Source organism: Equus caballus, chromosome 18 (assembly GCF_041296265.1).
Source record: "Equus caballus isolate H_3958 breed thoroughbred chromosome 18, TB-T2T, whole genome shotgun sequence".
Taxonomy (NCBI): Eukaryota; Metazoa; Chordata; class Mammalia; order Perissodactyla; family Equidae; genus Equus; species Equus caballus.
In genome coordinates, this window is record NC_091701.1 from 41,448,521 (window position 1) to 41,474,562 (window position 26,042).

A 26,042-nucleotide genomic window follows, 5' to 3' on the forward strand; every position below is an offset into this window, starting at 1 on the left:
ATGTTATCATCTAGGAGGGTTATAGCTTTGCATTTTACATTTAGGATTAATTTCGTGAAGGGTGTAAGGTCTGTGTCTAGATTCTTTTTTTTTTTGGTATGTGGATGTCCAGCGTCTAAGCACCATTTGTCAAAGAAAACTATCTTTTTTCCATTGTATTGCCTCCTTTGCTCCTTTGTCAAAGATCAGTTGACGATTTTTATGTCAGCCTTCTTCTGGGTTCTCTATTCTGTTTTATTTATTTATTAGTCCTTTTTTTTTTCTTGCCAATACCACACTGACTTGATTACTGTAGCTTTATAGCATGTCTTTAAGTCAGGTAGAGTCAGTCCATTGACTTTATTCTTCTCCTTTAATACTGAAATGGCTTTTCTGGGTCTTTTGCCTCTTCATATAAACTTTAGAATCAGGTCATCAATATCCACAAAATAACTTGCTGGGATTTTGATTGGGAAAGTGTTGACTCTATAGGTCAATTTGTAAAGAACTGACTTCTTGACAATATTGAGTATTCCTATCCATGAACATGGAATATCTCTCCATTTATTTAGTTCTTCTCTGATTTCTTTCATTAAAGTTTGTAGTTTTTCTCATATAGATCTTGTACATACTTTGCTAGATTTATACATAAGTATTTTATTTTTGAGGGTGCTAATGTAAATGGCAATGTGTTTTTAATTTTACATTCCACTTGCTCATTGCTGGTATATAGGAAAGTGATTAACTTTTGTATATTAATCTTGGATCCTGCTATCTTGTTATAATTGCTTATGAGTTCCAGGAATTTTTTTATTGATTCTTTCATGTTTTCTACATAGACAATCATGTCATCTGTGAACAAAGTTTTATGTCTTTCTTCCCGATCTATATACATTTTATTTGCTTTTCTTGTCCTACTGCATTAGCTAGGACTTCTAGTATGATGTTTAAAAGAAATGTTGATAGGGGACATCCTTGCATTGTTGCTGATTTTAGTGAGAAAACTTCTGGTTTCTCACACTTAAGTATGATATCTGTGGGTTTCCTCTAGATGCTCTTTAGCAAGTTGAGGAAGGTCCCTTCTATTCCTAGTTTGCTAACAGTTTTTAACATGAATGGGTATTGGATTTTGTCAAATGCTTTTTCTGCATCTATTGATATATTCATGTAATTTTTATTTTTTAGCCTGTTGATGTGATGGATTAATTGATTTTCAAATGTTGAATCAGCCTTGCACACTCAGGATAAATCCCACTTGGTCATGGTGTATAATCCTTTTTACACATTGTTGGATTCAATTTGTTAATATTTTATTGGAGATTTTTGCATCTATGTTCATGAGAGATATAGTTTTCTTTTCTTATAATGTCTTTGATTTTGGTATTAAGGGAATGCTGACCTTATAGAAAGAATTAGGAAGTATTCCCTCTGCTTCTATCTTCTGAAAGACATTATAGAGAATTGGTATAATTTCCTTGTTAAATGTTTGGTAGAATTCAACAATGAACCCACCCAGGTTTGCTGCTTTCTGGTTTGGAAGGTTATTAATTATTGATTCAATTTCTATAATAGATATAGGCCTATTTAGATAGTCTATTTCTTCTTGTGTGAGTTTTAGCAGATTGTGTCTTTGAAGGAATTGGTCCATTTCACCTAGGTTATCAAATTTGTGGGTATAGAGTTCTTCATAATATTCCTTTATTATCCTTTTAATGCCCATAATATCTGTAATGCTGTCTCTTCATTCATTTATGATATTAGTACTCTGTGTCTTCTCTCTTTTTTCTTATGAGCCTGGCTAGAGGCATACTAATGTCATTGATCTTTTCAAAGATATTTTCTTTGGTTTCATTGATTTTCTTTATTGATTTCCTGCTTTCAATTTCATTGATTTCTGCTCTAATTCTTATTTCTTTTCTTCTGCTTACTTTGGATTTAACTTGCACCTTTTTTTCCTAGCTTCCTATGATGGAAGCTTAGATTATGATTTTAGATAGTGCTTATTTTCTAATATGTGCCTTCAGTGCTATAAATTTCCCTCTAAGCACTGCTTTCTCTGCACGTCATGAATTTTGATAAGCTGTATTTTCAGATTTTCAATTAGTTTAAAATATTTAAAAATTTCTCTCAAGAGTTCTTCTTTTACCTATGTGTTATTTAGAAGTGTATTGTTTAATCTCCAAGTATTTTGGGATTTTCCAGCTGTCTTTCTGTTATTGACCTCTAGTTGAATTCCACTGTGGTCTGAGAGCAGACACTGTATGATTTCTATTTGTTTAAATTTGCTAAGGTGCATTTTGTGACCCAGAATGTGGTCTCTCTCAGTTAATGTTCCATATGAGTTCGAGAAGAATGTGTAATCTACTATTGTTGGATTAAATGTTAATTATATCCAGTTGATTGATGGTGCTGTTGTGTTCAACTTTGTCCTTACTGATTCAGAAATGCATCTGCCCATTTCTGATAGAGGGATGTTAAAAGTCTCCAACTATAATAGTAGATTCATGTATTTCTCCTTGCAGAGAAGATTGCAGAGAAGAGGAAGATTGGCACAGATGTTAGCTCAGGGACAATCTTCCTCACCAAAAAAAAAAAGACCAGCCATATGTCACCGCCTGAGAACCTGTGGTAATCATTTTAGTTGATTGAGGCATTAAGAAAACATTAAGGAAGAATCAAAGGAGATGGATCAAGGTGTGAAAGGAATTTGGGGCAAAGAAAACAAGAGGGAGAAGGGGTGTTACCGTCCCTTCTACTCACGGGGCTGATGTGCATTCCAGTGTGTGTACTGCACCGGCTCAGACTTCTGCCTTGCTGTCTTCCAAGTGTATTCTCCTGTGTCATTTTGGTCTTGAAGAGCTATCCAAAAATAACTGTTCTTCGTTTTTACCACACTACTGATCAAACTGGTAATAAAAGCCTGTTCAAACCTTAAAAAGGGAAAAAGGAAATGGTTATAGTAAGTTTCTGGGCAATAAAAAAATGTCATTAAAACATAATGAGGTGCACAGAATGGCACCAGAGTAAGCATTTCTCATGAATGCTTTAGAACCTGGCACAGAAAACTACCCAAAGACCCTAAACATTACTAATAAATGCCAAATATCAGTGCAATTCCCAGAAATACATGAGTGAAGAGAAATTGACTCTTACAGACAAGGCTTAATTCTTTCAAGGAATAGAGTCCAGCTCCAGTTTCAAAGTGTAGGTGGTAAAGTCCGAAAAGCTAGCTAAAATGTATTTCTTGGCCCAACATGTGCCCCATTTTGTAATTAGGCCACACAGCACACACCATGCCATAATATGCGTGTGATGGGGAGTTGGCAGGGAGGAGGAGAAGGGATATTATGCTTTTCTGAATGAGCATCTGCCAACATGGAGTTCACATGCACCTACCCTCCACACTTGCCTGGTGAGAATGGAAGAGAGATTGGAGTAACAATTTTATGTTTCCCAAATCAGTTCACAGGCACATGGAGTCCTTGGCTTATTCAAATGTGTTCAGATGTGCATATTCACTGAAGATAAATTTAAAACTCTAGGAACTAATCCAAGGAAGTAAACCCACTAATATTTTCCCCAAACAGCTGAATGAATTAGTGTTCATTGACTGGTGGCAGTGCTCCCTTCCCGACATAGATACATCAAAAGCAGAATCTAGAAAACTTGTATATAAGCTTCTACATGAATACCTAATAGATAGACGTGAGTATGAACATTTAACCAGCATTGAAAATTTAAGCTAAGTTGAAAACTATCTTGAAAAATTTATTTTCAATGCATATAAAGTTTTGGAGAGACACATTTCAAACAGTGGTGACTTTTGGCCAGACCTGTGGAGTCAATGAGAAAGGAAAGCCCTGATGAAATTACCCAGGAAACCCTAAGGAGAAAGCAAATTAGACTTTTTCATTCAATTTTGGATTTTTTTATCACCATGCATCCTTAACTTGCTAATGGACGCAAAAGCAATGGGCATCATCCAAAAATAGAGGAATCTCAAAGGAAACGGGAGAAAAAGAGAAGAGAACACAAAGAAGAAATGTTTTTAACAGCCTTATGAGCATCACTAGTAACATTTAGTGATGCGAGGCATCCATGATATTCAACTTTGCAGAACAAATGGATGTTCATCAGGCTTTGGTAAATACTTTCTGCAGATAACGCTATTAATAACCTAAATTACACACATTTGAAATTAGAAAAGCTCTTTTTTAACCAGATTGCCGTGGCAGAACCTTATGTAAATGTGCTTCAAAAGGAGGGTATATAAAACTAAATACCATCTAGATGCTGTTGTAATTTTCCTTATACTTCCATTGGTTCATGTTCTCATAAGATAGGATCTACTTTTCCTTCTCCCCTCTGAGGCAGAGTGGCATCATTATCATGACCAGCTGGTGCCTGAAACTGCTGTGCTAGGGGCCAGCAAGGCCTTTTAAACCTTACCACGGAGGATATGGCCAGGACCACTGCTCACTGTGCTGGTTCTTCCATTACCGTGTACGATGGCATTTATCTGATAATGGAGAGAAACAGCATTTTCCGTGAACTTGGCCTCTGGTATCATTATTCAGGATAACATTTTGCTTTTGTCCCCTGCTGGTTTTAGATTTACTTAATTCACTCTGATTTGCTATTTTATCACCATTTATCACTGTTTAAAACAATAGAAACCTTCTGCTTTTTGAATCGGGAAGTACGTCTTCTAAGTAGTTGCATATAATACTTGTACATTAAATCCTAAAACCTTCAAATCAAAACAGGACTCCAGTTTTCTTGGTCCAGTTTAGAAGATGGCATTGTTAATAAAGAAATTCGGCAAATTTGTCTTTCTTCTAAGCCATTTATTCTAAGAAAGTAACTCTGGATAACAGTATGCCATCTCTTGAGTGTCTGTTTCCAACTGATAAAGAAACGAGAGCATTTTATATTCTTTACCACTCTCTATTTGGTTTCAAACACTAAAAGGGTTCTGAAAACTCTGGTTGGTTTACAGTAATAGAGCAGATGACCTTTTAAAGTCTTTTCTGGCCCTGTGTTTGAAAACTCTTCATTTGAGACTATTCCAGAGTTTAACAGTATCTGGCCTTTTTGTCTATTTTCACTGAGGTTGTTTAATTCAAATGTTGTTATGATTTAAGGAACAAAAAATAGCCATCTGTACATTTTTTTATATTATTGTTTGAACCAGGATAACATGTTATCTCTAAGGAATTCAGTAAAATAACAACTGTTTATTATTCTTTAGAAAAACAAATGATAAAAAATTTTGCTTGTGGGGATGGCCCTGTGGCGCAGCATTTAAGTGCGCACATTCCACTTCAGGGCCTGGGGTTCTCCGGTTTGGATCCCAGGTGTGGACATGGCACCGCTTGTCAGGCCATGCTGTGGTAGGCGTCCCACATGTAAAGTAGAGGAAGATGGGCACGGATGTTAGCTCAGGGCCAGTCTTCCTCAGCAAAAAGAGGAGGATTGGCAGCAGTTAGCTCAGGGCTAATCTTCTTCTTCTTCAAAAAAGTTTGCTTGTGTGTACCTACTAATAAGATCAATTTTTGCAGGGGAATAATTCTCAGAATCTGAAAGTAATTAAGTTTTCCAATCAACTCCTTAAAAAAGTTTAGAAAACCAATGTGCATTTTCAGTGTAAGTGAGGAAATTATATCTTGAACTTCCAACAGTTTGACAATAAATTGTTGCTCATGGGGCAAAGCACTAAATTTTAATTAAAAAAATGCAATTTGAAGACAGCGATACTATTTGGGGGCATATACTGACAAATTTTTTCATTTCAAAATAAATACTTTGCATTTCAAAACATACACACTTCAAAAGGAAGAATTTTATGCTTGAATCTCGAATTGAACACTATATTTACTCAGCAGTTTAGATAGTGACATATGTAGTTGAAAAAAAAATGTTTCTTTTTCAACATGAACAACACAGTACTTAGCAGATAGCAGTACTACAATCATGTGTTTGTATTACTTAAGAGATTGAAAAAAAGTAATGCATTGGAAGTAGCTTCGTAGAGAGCTATTTCAACAACAATAAAAATAGTAGCAGTTTTTGTATATAATGATCTGGTTAAGAGAGACTCAGCTATGAACTGAATAATTGCTATTGGATTTCTCCCAATAACACAATTGTTAACATTTTTGATGCCATTTTCAAATAACTGACTGTATTGCTGAACTAATATAAAAATGATAAATTTCTTTTCAATAAAGAATGGAAATAGAATATCAGTAGTTTTAAAATGGGAGACACATATCATGATCATTATTGCAAGACGTTTCTGATGGCATTCCTCAAGAAGTAGAAATGTGAAGTTTTTGGATATTGTTTCTTGCAAAAGACAAGAAGAGAAATATAGACTTAGAAAATATACTTACTATATACACAAGAAATAAGCCTAGAAGAGCAAATTCCAAACTGTTACTGGAAGTTACCTTTAAGGAGGGGAGTGAGTTTCCTTGGGAGGGGGAGGGGAGGAGGCGAGGGGGCACTTTCACTTTTTAGTCTATATTCTCTGGCTTCCCTGAATTTGTACGGAGAATGTTTTTACTGTGTAATTTTAAAGAGGGTAACTAAAACGTGTTTTAAAAAGGAAAATTAACTGCATTCTACAAAAAGCCCTGTTAGAACTAATATATGAATTTAGCAAAGTTGCAGGATACAACGTCAACACACAAAAATCAGTTGCATTTCTATACCCTAACAATGAGCAATCTGAAAAGGAAACTATGCAAACAATTCCACTTATAATAGCATCAAAAAGAATAAAATACTTGGGAATAAACTTAACCAAGGAGGGTGAAGACTCGTACTCTGCAAACTGCAAAATGCTGCTGAAAGAAATTAAAGAAGACACACATAAATGGAAAGATATCTTATGTTCATGCATTGGAAGACTTATTGTTAAAAGTCTTCCAATGTCCATACTACCGAAAGCAATTTACAGATTAAACACAATCCTTATCAAAATCCCAATGATATGTTTGCAGAAATAGAAAAATCCATCTTAAGATTTATACAGAATTTCAAGTGATCCTGTATAGCAAAAACAAACATAAAAAGAATCCCAACAAAGGTGGAGGTCCCACACTTTCTGATTTCAAAACTTACTAAAAAGTACAGTAATCAAAACAGTATGGTACTGGCATAAAGAGAGACATATAGACCAAGAGAATAAATAAACCAGAAATAAACACTTGCACATATGGTCAAATGACTTTCAATAGAGGTGCCAAGACCATTCAGTGGGGAAGGGATAGTCTTTCCACAATGATGTTAGGGAAACTAGATATTCACCTGCAAAACAATGAAATTGGACTCTTTCCACTATTTACAAAAATTAACTCAAAGTGAATGAAAGATCTAAATGTAAGAGCTAAAGCTATAAAACTCTTAGAAGAAAACAGGGGAAAAATTTCAGGACATTCAATTTGGAAAGGATATTTTGGATATGATACCAAAAGCACAGTCAACAAAATAAGATGGATAAATTGGGCTTAGTAAAAATGAAAAACTTTATGCATCAAAGGGCACTATCAACAGAGTGAAAAGGCAACCCACAGAATAGGAGAAAATACTTACAAATTATGTATCTGATAAGGGATTAATATCCAGAATATATAAAGAACACCTATAATTCAACAACAGAGAGCAAACACTCCAACCCAAAAATGGACAAGGGACTTGAATAGACATTTCTCCAGAGAAGATATACAGTTGGTCAATAAGCACATGAAAAGATGTTCAACAACACTAATCATTAAAGAAATGCAAATCAAAACCACAAGGAGATACCAATTCACATCCATTAGGATGGCTATTATCAAAAAGCCAGAAAAGAACAAGTGTTGGCCAGGATGTGGAGGAACTGGAACACTTGTGCACTGCTGGTAGGAATGTAAAATGGTGCACCTGCTATGGAAAACAATATGGCTGTTCCTCAAAAAATTAAAAATAGAACCATCATCTGATCCAGAAATTCCATTTCTGGGTATATTACGCAAAAGAATTGAAAGCAGAGACTCAAAAGATATTTGTTCATTCATATTGATAGCAGAATTATTCACAAGAGCCAAAAGGTAGAAGCATCTCATGTCTATCAATGGATAAATGATAAAGTAAATGTAGTCTATACATCCACTGTGGAGTATTATTCAACCTTAAAAAGGAAGGAAATTTTGACACATAATACAACATGAATTAATCTGGAGGACATTAGGCCAAGTGAAATAAGCCCAACACAAAAAGCCAGCTACTGCAAGATTCCACTTAGGAAGCAACCAGAGTCATCAACTTCACAGAGATAGAAAGTAGAATGGTGGTTTCCAGAGGTTGGGGCAGAGGGGAATGGGAAGCTATTGTTAAATGGGTACAGATATTTCAGTTTGGGAAGACGCAAAATTTTCTGGAGATGGATGATGGTGATGGTTGCACAATAATGTCAATGTCCTTAATGCCACTGATAATAAAATACATAGTGAACCATACATAATGAAAAACTTAGCTGCAAACGTGTTTGGGGGATGTGGAGGTTGCAGGAAAACGGCAGAGCTATAAAAATGGTTGAAAATAATGCACATTTAAACTTAAGAGAAAGTGAGATATTACAGGATTTCTCACTTTTGACAAAATTCACAAAATCTAAAGTTGTTTGGATTAATTTGTGCCAAATATTCCATGGCTGATTGAATCAAGATTTAAATATACATGCATTTAAACAATTATCCATGGTCACTCTGGAACTCAAGTTTTGCATTCATGCTTTGTCTGGAAGCAAAGCGGTCAGGGCTGACAAAATTTTGTTAACAGTTAGCAAGCAAATAAAATTCTGTTATTCAGCAATAAGGGTCTGTTTTTCTTCCCTTTTCTATTCCACAGTGTTAAAAGTCCTAGACCAGGAGCAGTTGCCCAATAACAAAAGAAATAAGTAATTTGTAGCAGGTGGTCCTAATTGTGCCCATCAAACCTGTCGCTCAACTGTGCAGCAGAGTGGAAAATCAATTAGCAACTACAACCTTGGGTACTGGTGAGTGACAGGAGTGTTCCAACTCCAACAAGAAATCAGTAATGGAAGAAAATGATTACCGAGGCTGCTGGTGGACACTCCTGGATCTGAGAAGGCTTTCCATCTACTGTCTAGCCTTCTCAGACAAAAGATGCTGTTGAAAAATATTCGAACATGCCTTGCCACTCAAAGAGCAGTACAGCGTGGGTCTGAATGAATACAAATCAAGAGCATGGGTCCCTTCCTTTCCTCAACTTGCATGTCCCATATTGGAGTCACTGCTTTGGATGTAGACGTGTTTGCAGGGCAGTGTACATGCATGTTAACTGTCTTGGGGAGATGCCTCACTGGGGCTAACGTGTAGTACCGAGGGAGATTGGCTGGTGACCGAGTAGCATGTCAGTGCAAGGTCACCGAGGTGGGCCTAGGAGGTTGCAGGTGGGATGAAGACAAACTTACCTACGCCATAGTTCTGCTTGAGACCATGTGTTAGTCTGGTTAGTTAGTATTGGCTACTGAATAAGAAACACCCACTAGTATTAGCTACTGAATAAGAAAAATTTTAAAGTATTTACCACGTACTCTTGTATCCAGTTTTGGGAGAAATGACACAGAGTAGATTTTTTTCAGACACTTTCTATCATTTGCACGAGGTCCCTAAGGGTTCTTAGAAAATGAAGCATTTGCACACTAATGAATTTCTGCCTTAATTCAGTCACTTTGGCACTATGGGTTATCTGTAATGCCACTCTGAGTTTATCCATTTATTGTGTTATTCTCCCTTCTTCACTTGTTTCATGTGTCTATGTTCTATCTCCTTAGCTGCTGGCCTGCAAGTGGCACCAGGACAATTACACCCTGCCTTTTATTTCTTTTATATGGCATGCCAGTGTTTAATATGGTACCTCTCACAATATAGACATTCAATAAATAATTTTCTAATAGACTCTTGACTATTGATTTTTTGCACAGTCAGATAACATAGGAAAAGCACACAGCACCAGATATGTGACAGACACCCAATGAATATTACACAAAAAAAGAAAATAAAAAGACAAAAAACAGGTGAGACAATTAGACTTATTTTTCTTCAATGAAAAACATAATTAAGTTATAATTAAGAAAAGAGCATAGCTTCATGGGTGAGGCTCCTGAATGAAGTCCAGTGTTGACTCACTGACTGGAGGGCTTCCAACCCCAGGTGCTCTTGAACCTTTTGGGTGGGTGACCAAGTTGAGGATAAAGGCTTCTGTCTGCCTAGTAGCTATTCTGGGCAGGAGAAAGATAGAACTACAAACAACACTGAGATACATCCAAGGTGGTGCAACACTCTGAAAGAAGGACTCTTCCTGAGCATTTAAATAAATTCCTGAGGTAACTTATTTTGCCCAATGCCAGTCAATCTCTTCTTGTGTGTGTGTGTGTGTCTGTGTGTCTGTGTGAGTGTACATTCCTCTGCATTGTTTGGCAGAAAGAAAGCAAGAGGTAAGAGGGGGAAGGAAATTCCGGCAGCTTTGAATGTTGACTTCCCACATGGGGAAGGCAGAGAAAGTACATGGGAATTCCTCGTACAGGTTAGACCTACGTATGAAGGGCCTCTAGATAAAACCATAGCACCAGTTGTCCTGTTTTCTGGTCTTCAGTGGATATTTTTAAAGGCAATGGCCCTGGTGAAAAAGCAAGTGACTAGCTTTGCAGGTGTAGTTTCTCTTGGAACCACTGAAGAGCTCTACCTTGCTTCTGTCTTCAGCAAGGAGGAATCGGTCTTCCAGCCTTTACTGTCCTCCTGGCATTGATAGCGACACTGAGGTCACTTCTGCTGTTGGCACTTTTATTCCCTCTTACACATCTGTAGCATGTTGCAAACTGTATGGGGTGTGAAAAGGGTACGGTTTCTTTGTAAGCATCATGGAGACACTTGTGCACAGAGAGGCCTAAATTTAAACAGACATAGACCTAAGAAACAATGGGGAAGCATGTGAGTATCCTCCACAGTTTGGTTATACTTACTTTTGTTCTTAAAAAAAACCCATCACATTAAAAAAATACTTCAGTGTTAACATATTTCTTTTCCATTACAAGCACTTAGAAGATAAAATCTAAATACAACGGAATGAATTAGCAAAGCTAGATAATTAATAAATCTTGATGGAAAGTAAAAGTCACCTTAAATTTTACTATTCGTTATTCAAAAATCAATTTAGGAATAACATTGTATGATTTAAATTCATGTCAATCAATAATTTAAATAATTTAATACTCTAATGTATAGTACACTTTAGATTTTGACAAGTTACTGATTACGGTTAGATTTTATCATTTCAAGAGCCCTCATGTCAAAAAAGCACAGTCATGTTTCTGATAGGAGATTTCTAGTTCACCTGTTTGTAATGGTTACAAGTGCAGGAGGACAGTAATAACCGCTGGAGGCGTGATCAAAGCTTCGAAGGACGGTGTCAATTTTGTAACAGAATCCACCATGTCTCTCCCATCCCTTGAAAAATGAAAGGGAAAATTAAGCACATAATCTGATTTAGTTAAATAGCAAAATATCCTTTTTTGCATATTTTCATTTCCCACTTACATAGCTTTCTCCTCTGACCCACTCAAAACTCAAAACTTGAATTTTTGTCTTGATATTTTTATATTTATTCTATCTGGTAATGCCATTAGCTACAGCCCCATCTACATTTTACTTAATTAATTCTTGAAACCTAAAAGTTTAACTAACTTAAAACCTTAAAACCTAAAATCTTAAAGGCAAATGAAAATAAAGGGGCGCTTACTCAAGATCTCTCACTCTTTCTCTTCCACACACACATGCTCACTCACTCTGTTCAGACATACAGAATTTCATATGGTTTCTACAAGACAGTAGAAATTAAGAGTGTTGACTCTGAAGACAAAATGTGTAGGTTTGAATACTGTCTTCACCACCAAGAGACATTATTTATCTGTCCATGGCTTAGTTTTCTCCTCCGTAACATGGGGTAATAATAGTATCCATGGGCTTTGCTGAGAATCAAACGCAGACAATGCAGGCAGAGACCTTAGAATAGAGCTGGGGACTCAGTATGAGCAAAGAGGACATATGTATGTAAATATATTGCATTTTTTTCAACTTTCTTTCATATTGCTTATTTCATATTACCCCACTGAGATCCACTGAGTTTAGGCACTCGGATAAAATCACAGACTAGTGGATAAGTTGGCCTGGAACCTAATGTTGGTACAATCCAGGATGGTCTTGGCTGGATCATGATGCTTCCAAATACAGAATGGCCAAAATATTTTTTTTGGTAAAGATGATTCCTAAATCAACTGGCTAGCCTTTCAGAGAGAAAGAAAGCAAGTCTTGGCACTCAGACAAGAATGACAAATGTGTAGCTCTATGGCTCAGCCCTGGGAGCAACGAAGGGTGGCTCTGTTCTTCAAAATGATACGGTACAGGAGACAAACATTCATTAGTCTTTTATATTTCAACTGAGTTATTTTAGTTCTTTTTCTTCCAGTATTATAAAATCACATCACTTATATCTATCTATTTTAAAATATTCCCCAGTTTTAAAATACACTTGATTTGGTGCCATGCCAATGCTTCCCAGATTTTGATCAGATATAAAATAATTTCTACTATATTTCTTGGAAAAATGTCTCGGTCCTGCAGTAAATAAAAGAAAACCTTATTTTAGAATTCAGCTATTTTAGTTGAAACATATTATTAAATGAGGTGTGGATCACAGGAGTTCCTCATCCAGCAGCCAGGTTGTGCCCTGAACTCACTCCCTTAACCTCTCCGTGACCTTGTCTGTGTGAGTGATTGACAGCTCCAGCCAGAGCCGCTCCATGGACCACTCCAGACGAGGCAGGGCAGTTACACTGCTTTTGTATTTGGAAGGACAGGCAAAGGAAGGCTGACAATTTTACCTTTCTAACAAAGTATTCCCTCTTCATTAGCAGTTTTTAGATCACAGGCTGTTTAGCAAAACAAAAAATCCAAGAACTGGGGGCCAGCCTGGTGGTGGAGTGGTTAAGTTCACACGTTCTGCTTCCGCAGCCAGGGTTCACTGGTTCAGATCTCAGGTGCAGACCTACACACCTCTTGGCAAGCCATGCTGTAGCAGGCATCCCACATATAAAGTAGAGGAAGATGGGCATGGATGTTAGCTCAGGGCCAGTCTTCCTCAGCAAAAAGAGGAGGATTGGCAGCAGACGTTAGCTCAGGGCTAATCTTCCTCCAAAAAAAAAAAAAATCCAAGAACTGAAGAGGCTCAAGAAAACGGGGATTGGGGGGTGGAGGGGGAGGGGGTGGGGGTTGTGGGATAGTAATAATTAGAAAAACAAAGACTCTTTACTACAAGCCTTTGTCTACACAGTGAAAGTGGGAAGAATAATTGATTGTATCTGTGAATATCCTTTGTACATGAGGTGCCATTTCATTTTAAATGAAATGATGATGATGACAACACTGAAACAATTGCTCATATTGTCCAATCCCGAAAAAGTGACTCAGAGGGAAAAATAAATCGTTTTTTTTTTTTTGCTTTGAAATTATCAGGACATTTTACAAGTTGATTTTGCATGTGCAGACTGTCTAAAAACTTGCATTGAAGCAACTGGCTAAAAGAAAGGAAACTTTCAAAACCATATACATAGACTGATGCATAAGGAAATTAACGGGAATTTTGCCGTAAAGAGAACTGGGTCTGTACTCAGAATCTTTAAATACTGGTAATGCTGGCCAGAAAAGGAAGGCAGTATACAAAACTTTGAATAGAACATCAGTTCTGTTTCCACTGAGTAAGAAGTTAATTTCCCTTTCAACACAAATAAAACATGTTGAGTTGCCTTTAAAAGCCGCACAGTAAGTGTGTAAGTAAATAGTTCCAATATTTCTGTTTAGGCAGAGATTAGATCAGAGATCAGCTATAACTAATTCAGGAATTGTAATCATTAGATAAAACATTTGGTAACATGTCATCTATGGCACATGTATTGTTCAGCTAGAATATGAAGATAATTCACAGGTTTACACATTGATTAAGGAATAAAATGCAGTTTCTGAAGAAATGCATTATTGTTTAATTAGAACATAAATAACTGGATTATAAAATAAAGCAGAATTTCATAAAAAACATGTTTGGGAAATTTTTGAGCCTCATACAGCATAAAGATCTCCAATGTTTAAATCCAAATTCTTTAGCGTGTGTGTGTGTGTGTGTGTGAGAGAGAGAGAGAGAGAGAGAGAGAGAGAGAAAGAGAGAGCGAGAGAGAGAATGCATGTGCAGAGGACACTGATAGGTAGATTTTTTGTAACTTTACTATAGGACGTTGAATCTGTTTTAAGAAATTTAAAACAAATAATTTTATACCTTTTAAGATTTTATTTTTCCTTCTTCTTGCCAAAGCCCCCCAGTACATAGTTGTGGGTCCTTCTGGTTGTGGCATGTGGGATGCCACGTCAGCATGGCTTGATGAGCAGCGAAACCCTGGCGAAACCAGGGCAGCCAAAGCGGAGTGCAAACTTAACCACTCGGCCATGGGGCCGGCCCCTCTAACTTTTAAGTTTAAACCTAAAGTATTAAGTATTTTTTATTACTTAAAATACTGAAAATACTTTGTTACTTAAAATACTAACTTATCCTTTATGATCTCTTTCCTAAATAATAAATATATTGCAAACATGCACTTCTTTCCATTATTGTATTCTATCCCAATATTTAAGTTTAAGCAAAGTGAAAAGGAAAGTAAAACTCTGGGTGCAGAAGTTCACTCTCTGACTCAAAGGAATGCGTTTGTTTTCACTCTGGCATCCCACTGGAAAAACCATGATCCACATGTGAGACAGGGCGCCAAGTGACAGGCATTGTTTGTACAGATGGTGTAACAGGATCATTTACATTTTTTATATCAAAAAATAGGTTGAAGAGGGTGGCAGGACAGCAGTCCTTTGCAGGGCTGTCAATGCTTTATGTTACGAGCTGATAATTGCTTGGTTTGTTAAAAGGAGCCCACACTCAGAAAAATACAGGGAAGGAAAGAAAGAAGGAAGGGAGGGAGGGAAAAGAAAGGGAGGGAGCAAAGGCAGGAGAGAGAGAGATTCACTTTACATTGATGGTGGATAAATTATCCTAGTTATGAAGTCCTTGTACCTAAATTGCAACTTTAACAGCACTTACCTCTTGACAGCCTGATTCCGTGTCAGAAAGGACGTGGCCTGCTTTCTTACAAACGTAAAAAAGTGTTTCTTCACAATTTTTAACTTTCCAGTGTCCCTCCTAAGGGGAAAAATGTTACAAGGTGAATGAATATACTCCATTATTGATGCTGATAGAGAATACCAATTGTTTTGAATAAAAGTACAATTAATAGTAAGTGTTTCAGGATGGGGTAATGTGTCAGCACCTTCTTTTGTCATTAGAAAGGGTTGATTCTCTCTCTACATGCAAGTGGGAGGCCCTGCTCTCTCTCCAGGGGTAAACAATTTCAAGACATGCAATCCTGGCCTGGCGGGCAGGAGAGGAGGAGCGACCAATGTTTCTCGATTGTGTGCCAGGCTTAATGTGGGGTGATTTTCCTATATTATCTCAACGCTCCTGTGAGGTGGACATTATTATTCCCATTTTAAAGGTTAGGTTTAATGCTTTGCACAAGGTCCAATAGTCAGTAAAAATTGGAGCTAGGATTTAATGCCAGGTTCAGTCCGACTTTACATTAGGCTGCTCTCAATTTTTCTTTTAAAGAGACGGGATAGAGCAGTGATTCTCAATCTTTTGTATGCACCAGATTCATCTGAAAGGATTACTAAAACACAGATGACTGGGCCCCATGATCAGTGTCTCATTCAGCAGGTCAGGTGTGACCTGATAATTTGCATTCCTAAGAGGTTTTCAGGTGACGTTGATGCTGCTGGTCTGGGGACCCCACTTTGAGAACCACTTGGATGAAACCATCCCCCTGACCAAGTGGGAATGCTGCCTCCTTTCTTCAACCACTTCTGAGTGTTAAATCGATTGCCTTGCTGCTTACATGTATAAACCTGATGCTGAGGAAATGCCTGGAAGCTACCAGGAATCACCCTAGATAACCTTCTCATTGCTGAACTTCATGTTCAACCCCCAATGTCCTTCTTCATCACTCATTTTCCAAAGCCCGACTCCATTTCCTCTTTATATATCAGGCAGATACCTTCATGTCCTCTCCTAGTTCTACTGAAGGCTCACAACCTTCATTAATAACGAAATACAATAACTGCCCACAGATTAAAATTTTACCCTCCCAAAGGAGTTTGTTAGTTTAACACAAATCAGACCTTTAGGCTAAAACTACACACTTCAAATTTTAGGTGGTATCTCAGGCTTGCAGGGTTTTAGGGAAGCATGGAGTCCTTCCATGACCCTCAGAAACATACTATGCGGGAGGCTGACACCTTCGTCTATAAGAGCAGCCGTGTAGCCCTTCCCTGTGGAGTATTCCAGCAAACCATCCAGTGATAAGATAGCGTCAGACAGACTGTAGTTGCTTAATAACTATCGAATGGATGGATGAACAAATAAATAGTTTCCTAGGCTCTTGCATCCAAATTTAGGCTTCAACCATGCTTAGGTAATTCGTTAATTATGATAATTATATTCATATTGAGCTCTACTTCATGGGAGCAAATGTTACTTTTTACTCATCTACTATTTAAGAAGATACCGAGCTGCCAAAAATGGGGCCGCAAACTCTCGCACTTACAGCAGCATTATCCTGACACATCCAGTAACATGAATACCTTTCCTCACTATCTTAAAAATAACCTCTCTGTCCAAATGTTGGCTCCTGTTCTATAAACATGCTAAGTAGGATACCCATGTCTGTCAAATAGAAAAAGAGAATGCCAGTAGGAAATGAAGGTCATCTTAATGATATCAAAACCAATGAGCCAACAAAGCGTTCAATATTGTAGAATAAACTGTGGTGGCTTTCAGCAGAGTTAGACCCAAGAAAGCATTTAGAGAGGTCGTTGTTGGTCCCTCCTCAGATGTGACTCTGACACACTGCCTAAGCACTATGATCATAACTGCACATATCTGTGACAGCCTTAAAAAAAGAACAACAAAATATGTCATAAAATCGAGTCCTTAGAAATTTTCCATGTTTGGTTGGCACAATGCCTTTGTCAAGCTATTTAAATAGCATTCAATAAACTGCTTCTTGGGGGAACTTGATATGGTTTCCTGGTGGTTTGAAAGAGTAAGGACGCCTATAAAATCCCTCTAAGTCCAAAACTCGGCAGCTATCTGATCAAAGAGATTAAGTCTATTCTAAACACATAATAAGCCCTTCAAATGGTTTGGGATTAAACTAATTCTGTATAATCAGATGTTTTAGATAAATGAGAGACTAGAGCTTATGGATAAGTGTGATGTTAAGGCCACTGGGACCTTATACTCATGTGAGGAAAAGAGCAAGATTTTCCATTGGTTCACAGTTTTCAAAGAGGTTGCACATACTGTTGAAATTCTTTTATTTTAATAAGATAATGGAGCTTAAAAACCATCACTCTCCAGAGTAACCTCCCAACACCTCGGTTCTTCCCATTGTCTTTACCATGGTGGTCAATGGCACCACCATCCACCAAACTGGTGGTCGCTCAAGACAAAAACCCACTGCTCTCTCACCCCTACATCTAATTTAGCGACAATTCGTATCTTCCAGAGGATCCTTGAATCTGTCTGCTTGTCTCCATATTCACCACACCCTAATTCGACCCCTGGAGTACCCTCCAAAATGGTTTCTCTGCTTCCCTTTGATCCCTCTCCAATGTATTCTCTATGCAGCAGCCACGGTTACTTTTAAAGATGTAAATCAGATCATGCCCTTTGTCTCCTTGAAGCCCTTTGGTATAGGAATACTGGGCCCATGAGCCTCACATTTTTGCACTCCTCCTGCCCCATCTCCTACCACCCCTCACCATTCATACCTTCATGCCACACTGGTCTGCTTTTGGATTACAGGCTTGGCCTGCCTTTGGGCTTCACACTAGTCTCCTCCTGCGTGGGGTGTTCTACCCCTGCTCTTCAAGAGGTTTTTTTTTTTTTTCCCCTCCTTAATTAAACGTCACCTCTTCAGAGAGCCCCCCGTGACGGTCCCGTCTGAAGTAGTTGTTTCTCACCATCATGTCTCCTATCTCCTCAGAGCTATCATCACTATGCTTTTTCTGGGCGCACATGTTCACTGCCCAGCTTGGGAGCCCCATGAGGGGCAGAGACTGTGCCCGTCTTGGTCTCTGCCATAGTCCAAGTCCCTGGCACAGATGGCCTTCAGTACGAGTCCAGCAAAGGGAGCACTGAACAGATGAATCAACTTACAGATTGCTCTGCTGAGACACACAGCTGGCTTCTATTCGGAAAAATCTGGGGCTCAAATGTGTGCCAATTAGTAAAGGTGACTGAGGAGCCATTAGACCATTCAAAGGAAACTGGAATTTTTCTGCTGCTCAAACCAATCCATGTTTCTGATGCATTTTCTGTAAGACATAAATGTGAATTACTTATAGGAACCCAATATCTGCAAAGCACACAAGCCACTGGGGCTATTACCAAAATATACCACTTTGCATGTGATTTTCTCTTTATTTCTTCATGTGATGAAATCTAAGTCTCAGTATAAAATACCTGCTTGAAACTTTCCCCCCTATCCTGTCCGATCTGCTTGATATCGGCCTCATAAGGGAGGCAGAGTGTGACCTAAAGCCAGCGGAAGGACAAAGCTTAAGCAAGTCAAATTGCTTGGACTCTCATTAGTTCCTGCTACTGTATGCATAGTAGATCTGAAAAGTCAAGCTCTGTTTCTGTCTAGAGAAAGGAAAAGTAGAAAGTTCCATTGGATTAGGCAAAGCGCACTTTAAAAAAAACTTTTAATGGTAGTCTAGCTTAACATATATTTTTTTCTTGCTTTTTTTTTTTGTCATGGTTAAAAAGGATACTGAAACTCATAGAAGCACTGAAATGGGAGCAATAGGGTTGCTGGAAAAGTAAATAGTTCAACAGCTCAGGCAGGCTGAATAGACCCGAGGTGGCCGAGAGAGATGTTCAAGAGCCCTTGCTGAGACAGAGGCAGCCACAGGATTTCTTTTAATCCCAGATGCAAAGGGTGCAGAAAAATGACAGAGAAGGATTTTCATTTTCACTCTGAACTAAAACCAGCATTGGAAAGGTCATCAGAGTAGACTCTGGAGATTTATTTTTATTTTAAAAAAATTTACTCTAACTCAGTGATTTCAATGTTTTCCAGCAGACTCCTCTGTCAAATATATGACATAGGTAGGAGCAGACCTGCTCTGATGGACTAAAGCTGGGTGGAGGCCCAGGAGCTTGGAACTGCTGACATGGCACACAGCTTGAAAACCACTGCACCAAATAAACTACCCATTTTCACTGGCTGAAGTTATGTAAGGCAGCCCTGGTGGTCTAGTGTTTAAGATTCGCGATCTCACTCCCACGGGGTGTGGTTGTTTCCTGGTCGGGGAACCACACAACCTGTCTGTCAGTTGTCCTACTGTGATGGCTGTGTGATGCTGTGATGCTGAAAGCTGTGCCACCAGCGTTTCAAATACCAGTAGGGTCACCCATGGTGGACAGGTTTCAGTAGAACTTCTGACTAAGACAAACTAGGAAGAAGGACCTGGCCACCCACTTCTGAAAAGATTGGCTATAAAAACCTTGTGAATAACAGTGGAGCATTGTCTGATATAGTGCTGGAAGGTGAGAAGATGGTGCAAAAAGACCCGGCAGGGTTCTGCTGTGCTGTACACAGGGTCGCTAGGACTTGGAATTGACTCCATGGCACTAACAACAACAAAAATTATTTAAATCCAATTATTTGTCTAAGGAATTCCCTTTATTGCTTGGATTACATGCCCACAGTACACTACCGCTATCTAGCGGCCATAAAGCTAAATTACAGGTTCAGGTTTCTTCATTAGAAGTTTCAGAAATAACCTTTGCCCCTTGAAAAAAATTTTTAAAAATCGAATCTATCTGGCATATGTGAGATGTTACAAAATTTCTCAACACGTATTTTGTAAAATCCAGTAAATTTTCACTCCTGAATATATTTTAGAAACTTCAGAAATTTGTGCCATAGTCACTTTTAAATAGCTTAGTTTCTTTTCAACTCCGCTAATAAAGATAGTTAATACATTATATTTCATATCTGTCAAGTCATAGACAGTTGGCACTCACCATCTCCAAGGAGGGTGACAAGAAACTCCACCTCTGCCAGCGAAGTTACATCTATTAATACACTGTTATCAGACTGGCAAGAACGCAAAGCCTCAGCCCAGGGCTTTTCTTCTTTCTGAAGTTTATAGCAATTACGATTGTGGGGATTCCAGCCAGGCTCACAGTGGGTAGCGTGATATTTCCAAGCATCTTTTTCTTTTTAAACCAAGAAAAAACAATGTCATTTTCCACAATAATTTTAACATTACTTATGACTCAATATAAATTACCATTAATACATGATTTTTTTAAAACTTCCAAAACAGAAATACATGAAACAATAACATCTGACTCATAGAATTCTAGATCTTCAGAGTTGAGAAGGATTCGATCTATGCTGTAAACACAGCATCAAGTGAATGTCAGCGCTTCATTTTCCAGGTGAGATATCGAAGGCACAGAGGTACAGAGACTTTGTAAAGGTCACACAGCCAAAGCTGAGAGTCAGGGCTAGATATAAGATTTACCAGCTAGAGCTGTCCATTTAAAAAAAAATTTTTACACTGGAAAAGGAGTATTATGAAACACAACTTAAATGGTGTTTAATCCCAAGGATTTTATGTACAGTATGTAGGTCGGGATAAATATTTTATCCTCAGCTTAAGTGAGTCTGAAATTCTGGCCACTTCCTCTAGGGCAGAGATGACAAATAGCTTTCATCCCGAGGGGCAGTCTGGGCGCCTGTGGTGTCCCTCTGGGTTCATATGGCCGCTGGGTTAGGCTTACAGGAAAATAGTGCCAGGATGCTCTGACAATGTTGGGGAAGGCAGAGGTGTGCCTGCCAAGTTCTGGCTCTCCTCTTCCAGGAACTTGTCCCCAACCTGGTGATAGCATTTTTATTCTAGTAACCATCATAGGTGCCTCCCTTAAGCACTAATTTAGTTAGATATAACTTCATTGCTATTTGGGAAACAAGATGTTCTTTTAAAATCGCCTCTAGGACTCTGACAGTAATGAGAATCACAGTCGAGGAATGTTAGCACATTTAGATATCATCGACTGCAGTGGTTGTCAACCTAAAAAAAACAGTCATGGAGCACCTTTTAAAAATGTAACCTTAAACTTTACTCTAAAGGTAAGACAAAGAAGAAAGAGGAACTTCTCTGACTCAAGCAAAGGCAGAGCCACGCAAGGAAGCCGCGGATCCTAGAAACCCAGTTTGAAGACCCTGGACCAGATCATCAAAGGAATTTGTTGAAGTTGAAACAACAGCAAATAATCCAAACTTTGTGTAACTACCCTCATTTCTGGTCTTCTGACCTCAATCGGTAGATCAGGAGAATCAATAAAACAGAAGAAAAGAAGCCATGGCAGGAAAGAGTGTAGGCAGGCATAAGGAAGAAAGAAAAGAAGGAAGAAGTGGAGAAAGAAGGACATCAACAGGAGCAGCAATTTCAGTAAATTATTGAAATAATGAGAAAATCTCTACAGAAGAAAATGGTTCGATGCTTCTTCTCCCTCATGTACCCCATATTCTAAAATACCCTTAGGCTTAGCGACTTAACAATGAAAGTTAAAGCTTAATTGTAAGCGATAATATTTAAAAATGACAACTCAGCTTATTTTTTTAAACGCAGAGTTGGTTCTAATTATACTGGTAATGATTCTTTTAAAAATGGTTATGCTTTTATCTCCACTTTCCGAGTTAAGACATTAATTCCCACAGAAACCAAAAAGAGGTAATAGATCTTAAAAACAGAAATAATTGGGCTTCAGGTACTAGACCGTAATTAGGTAGTATTTGTCTTAAATACACCTAAAAGTTTGGCATGTTATTTTGGGGAGGAGGATGTGTTACTAATAAGAGATACAGAGTGTGATAGGAAATCAATAAGGTAAGGAATTTCATAAAACTATTTTCTAACGCACATTTAATTTCTAGAGTAACCATAAATAAAACTCAAAACTAGAATAGAAAAGGAAGCATGTCTTGTTTTTCTAATTCGGAATGACTAAGAGTGCAAGTTTTTTAAACAGAGAAGAAGAAAATGTTTTCTATGCTCAGTTTATTTTGCTTTCCTTTTTAGTAAAAATCTAAATGCATTTGTTAAATTCATGGAATAACAGGTATTATCTAGTTATACATTTTTATTCCTATAAAAATTAGCCTTAGCTGAGTTTAAATGTTGAATTATTAGCAAAAAAAAGAGGGATGTGAATATATTGAGAACACAAGTAAGCGACTCAGAAGAACAGCTTAAAATTAGAACACTTACCAACTCCTTCGTGATCAGTGTCGTTTAGATATTTTTTACATACATAAGGCAAGGTGGACTCACAATCCCGACTCCTCCAGGCATTTGGCATAAACGGATTAAATGTTCCGCAGTGATATTCAACAAACGGCTCAAAGTTTATTTCTGAAAATACAATGTGTGTGGCTAATGTTAGAAGCAAAAGTGGTTAGTTTAATATACACTGAAATGTAGCCTTCGCATCAAGGAGAGAGTCTTCTCTTTGGCATATACAATAAATCCTAGAAACTGTTCTATCTATGATTTTGCAGTTGAAGTCCAGACATGGCAATGAAATGATTTCCCAAAGATAGCAACAGTTGATTTTATTGTTTTAAAGTAGAGAAATATTTTGCAATTTGCTGCTATTTCTAAAACAGCTGACTGGAATCTTTGCTCTGACTCAAATCCTCCTGCAACATTGACTAAATAGCTTACTTTCTTGGCCTCCATTTTCTTGTCCGGAAAAGCTTGCCTTAAAGGAATTCAGGCAGGCTTAAAAAAATGTTCATAAACCACTTTCAACGTAACATGTCTTATACACATGTGGGAAATACTGCTGTTGAAGGCTGTGGGATGACGCCACCTGTCGAAGGTAAATAAAACGCTGTGAGTACCTGGGTTCCAGTTCAGGTAGTTGAGCGGCATTCTATCAGACCACTGCCAGCCAGCATTTTCATCCAGCTGATTCAGACCTATCCACACCTCCACTGCGTCACTGCTTAAGTGCTCTGAAATGAAGAGAAATATGAAGTTTCAAAAAAAAGATCAATGTTACGCTTCTTTCCTGTTTTCCTACTCCTGGAGCATGCAGTCATACATTAACTCCAGTCAGTGACAGAAAAGGGTTTAAGTGCTGCTAAATCCCACCCTGATGCTTCAGAGGAACAAAGCCAGTCTACTCTCCAGCTGTCTTGAAAAACTCAGCAGTCTCCTAAAGCCTCTCTGACAGCAGCTGTGAAGTGCTTAACCTAAGCATCCAGAAATGCTGCCTTTCAACGCTCATCAATGCATCCAAGGGTGCGTGGCCACAAGTCTGAGACCATCTGACTCGTGTGAGCTCATGCACTTAGGGGTTTTAGAGGAAGAAGGAGGAAGTGTCCAGGGTCACTCCCAGAAAGTGCCCTTTTGTCTTCTCTCACTTGTCATGTGTGCCCCTTGGCTTCAGCTTGGAGGCTCGAGACTCCAGTACTCTGAGGCCACGATGCACCCTGAGCAAGGGGGCTGGAAGAAATGCTCTTAAATCCGTGTAATGGGTATATGTGTGTGCACATATAATTTTATGCACTTAATATTTTTGAAATATTTCACAGTTAAAAAATGGAACAATTTAAAGAAGCTTTTCTTTAGGGATCTGGCAATGAAGAGGAAAGCAGATAAATATTGTTGGTGAATGGAGGCAAGTCTTCAACTTAAAGAAGGTATGCTCAAGCAGAGAAGGGAGGGGGCTATCCAGTAGGTGTTGTCTGGCCAAGAGGAGCAGCATAATCCAAGGGACAGGAGCATCCACAGAGATCTACAGCAGGTTGGGAAGTAAGGGCCAAACACAACGCAAACGCATGAGGCTGCTTCTTCACCTTGGAGTGGATCAGATGTCCTGGCAGGCTGGCTCTGTGGCCCCTGCTCCGACCACTGCACCACACATCCTCATGTTCTAATTCAACACCACTTTTGTTATAAATGCTATATATAAACATGTGCATTGACATGCTTGTGCAGAAAAATATGGTTACTAAAAATATAGAATTAGGGAAAACTTTCCTTTGGTTTTTCTTTTTGTGCACCTGAATTTTAAAAATTATTACAGAGTAAACATGAATTACTTGTGCTATAAAATGTGGGGGAAAAAACAGAGTCAGAAACTTTTAGTGAAAATGACTAATTTTGTGACACTTTCAAATGTTGCCATTTAATTTTTTAATCTATAAGAGAGAGATTGTCCTCTTATGGTTCATCTGCTTCGGAACCCAATTTATTTTGAGCCAGATGCAGGGGCCCTGCCTGAGACTGAGACCCTGATAGATAAGAGTTATACATAGGCTGAGCTGTATGTCCCAGTTCGCCTGGAAAAATGGTTTATGCTGGTAGTTCCAGAATAATTATTAATCGAAATCCTTTTTACTCTCAAAAGAGTCTCGGTTTGAATGATCAATTGTATGGTCACCCAGGTTATGAAGATTAGTGAATTCACACAACAAGGCTGCAGCATCCTCTGTGATTGGGCATTTCAATACAATTGTGGAAAACTGGAAGAACTTAACCCACTTAAGGAAAGAGAAAAAGGTGCTTTATTATTTTGAGACCCTAGAAATCTGTAAACAGAAACAGCATAATATTCTTGGGCCCTGCCGTTTCAGGTTTCTGTGACATTAACATCACCTCTTCCTAATGTTGATTGGATTAGCCCTTTCAGTAGCACCATTTGATCAAATCATGTAATGGGCATCGCGATGACAGGAAGTGGGCTGGGAGAAGGATTGACAAGAAGGAGAAATTTCCACATTTCCTATTAGGGCAAGTGCCAAGTGATGTTTTCAAATAATCTACTTAAAATATTTAAAGATGAAGTATTCTTATGTTAGAGTTCTTTTGAATACCCTCTGTGCAATTGTTTTAACAATACACATGCAAAATCATTTTGTAATTTGTAATCTGTGTTTAAATGTACCAAAACAGTCTATTAAGCTTTACAACTAAACTGGCTCACAATTCTATAACAACAAATTTGAACCTAAATTCCTTTGGATATTTCTTGGCATTCGTGACAGCTTAGATAATTCCTTATACCATAGCTAATGTCCATCAGCGATTAGCAAGAAACAGTAGACTATTCTCATTATATAGCGCCGGTCTTTGTCTCTCGTTACAGTTTTTGTTCTAAAGTCTATTTTGTCTGTTCTAAGTATTGCTACCTCCACTTTCTTTTCTTTGCCATTTGCATGGAATATCTTTTTCCATCCTTTCACTTTCAGTTTGTGAGTGTCTTTACATCTGAAGTGTGTCTCTTGTATGCAGTATATACATGGGTCTTGTTTTTTTAACCGATTGGCCACCCTATGGCATTTGATTGGAGCATTTAGTCCATTGACGTTTAAAGTAGCTATTGATAAATACGTATTTACTGCCATTTTGTTCCTTTTTTTTTTCTGGGTGTTTTAGTAGCTCTTCTATTCTCATCATTAAAAAAAACCTGGGTGAGAATAGGCTTCCATCTATATGACTAGACTCCTGTTTTCTTAAACAATCCCCAAAGTCTGAATCATAGAACTGTGGTATTTAAATCAAAGTCTCTGACATACCTGATTTCTTTCATCGTATTGAAGTCTGATGAGTAAGTCCAAACCCTCTTATTAGAAATCCCAGCAGTCTAGATCATTTTAATTCATAAATGCTGTGCAAAATTTTCTATGAAAACCATTACAGGCTAATGATGATATTGAAAATGGGTGTTTTCCCACAATATGACTCACTCAAATGAGTTTCTGTGATTAATTTCCCACTTTTGCATGTTTGTGGGGAAAGGCACAGGCATGCACTGCT

General features: G+C 38.1%; 1 protein-coding gene across 3 annotated transcripts in view; it reads right to left on the minus strand.

The window, feature by feature from the left end:
* The window catches only part of PLA2R1 (phospholipase A2 receptor 1), a 108,228-nt gene that overhangs the window by 49,357 nt on the left and 32,829 nt on the right, over positions 1–26,042 (minus strand). For all 3 annotated transcript variants that reach the window (XR_011428245.1, XM_023622989.2, XM_005601532.4), the window contains exons 5-11: positions 23,120–23,233; positions 22,485–22,628; positions 20,230–20,424; positions 18,355–18,512; positions 15,181–15,279; positions 11,383–11,495; positions 2,740–2,909 (exon numbers count right to left, since the gene is read on the minus strand). Coding sequence is in view for 2 of the 3 variants with exons in the window: in XM_023622989.2 (XP_023478757.2) it covers positions 2,740–2,909; positions 11,383–11,495; positions 15,181–15,279; positions 18,355–18,512; positions 20,230–20,424; positions 22,485–22,628; positions 23,120–23,233 (993 nt within the window). In the remaining variant the exon portion in view is untranslated. The remainder of the gene's footprint in view (positions 1–2,739; positions 2,910–11,382; positions 11,496–15,180; positions 15,280–18,354; positions 18,513–20,229; positions 20,425–22,484; positions 22,629–23,119; positions 23,234–26,042) is intronic.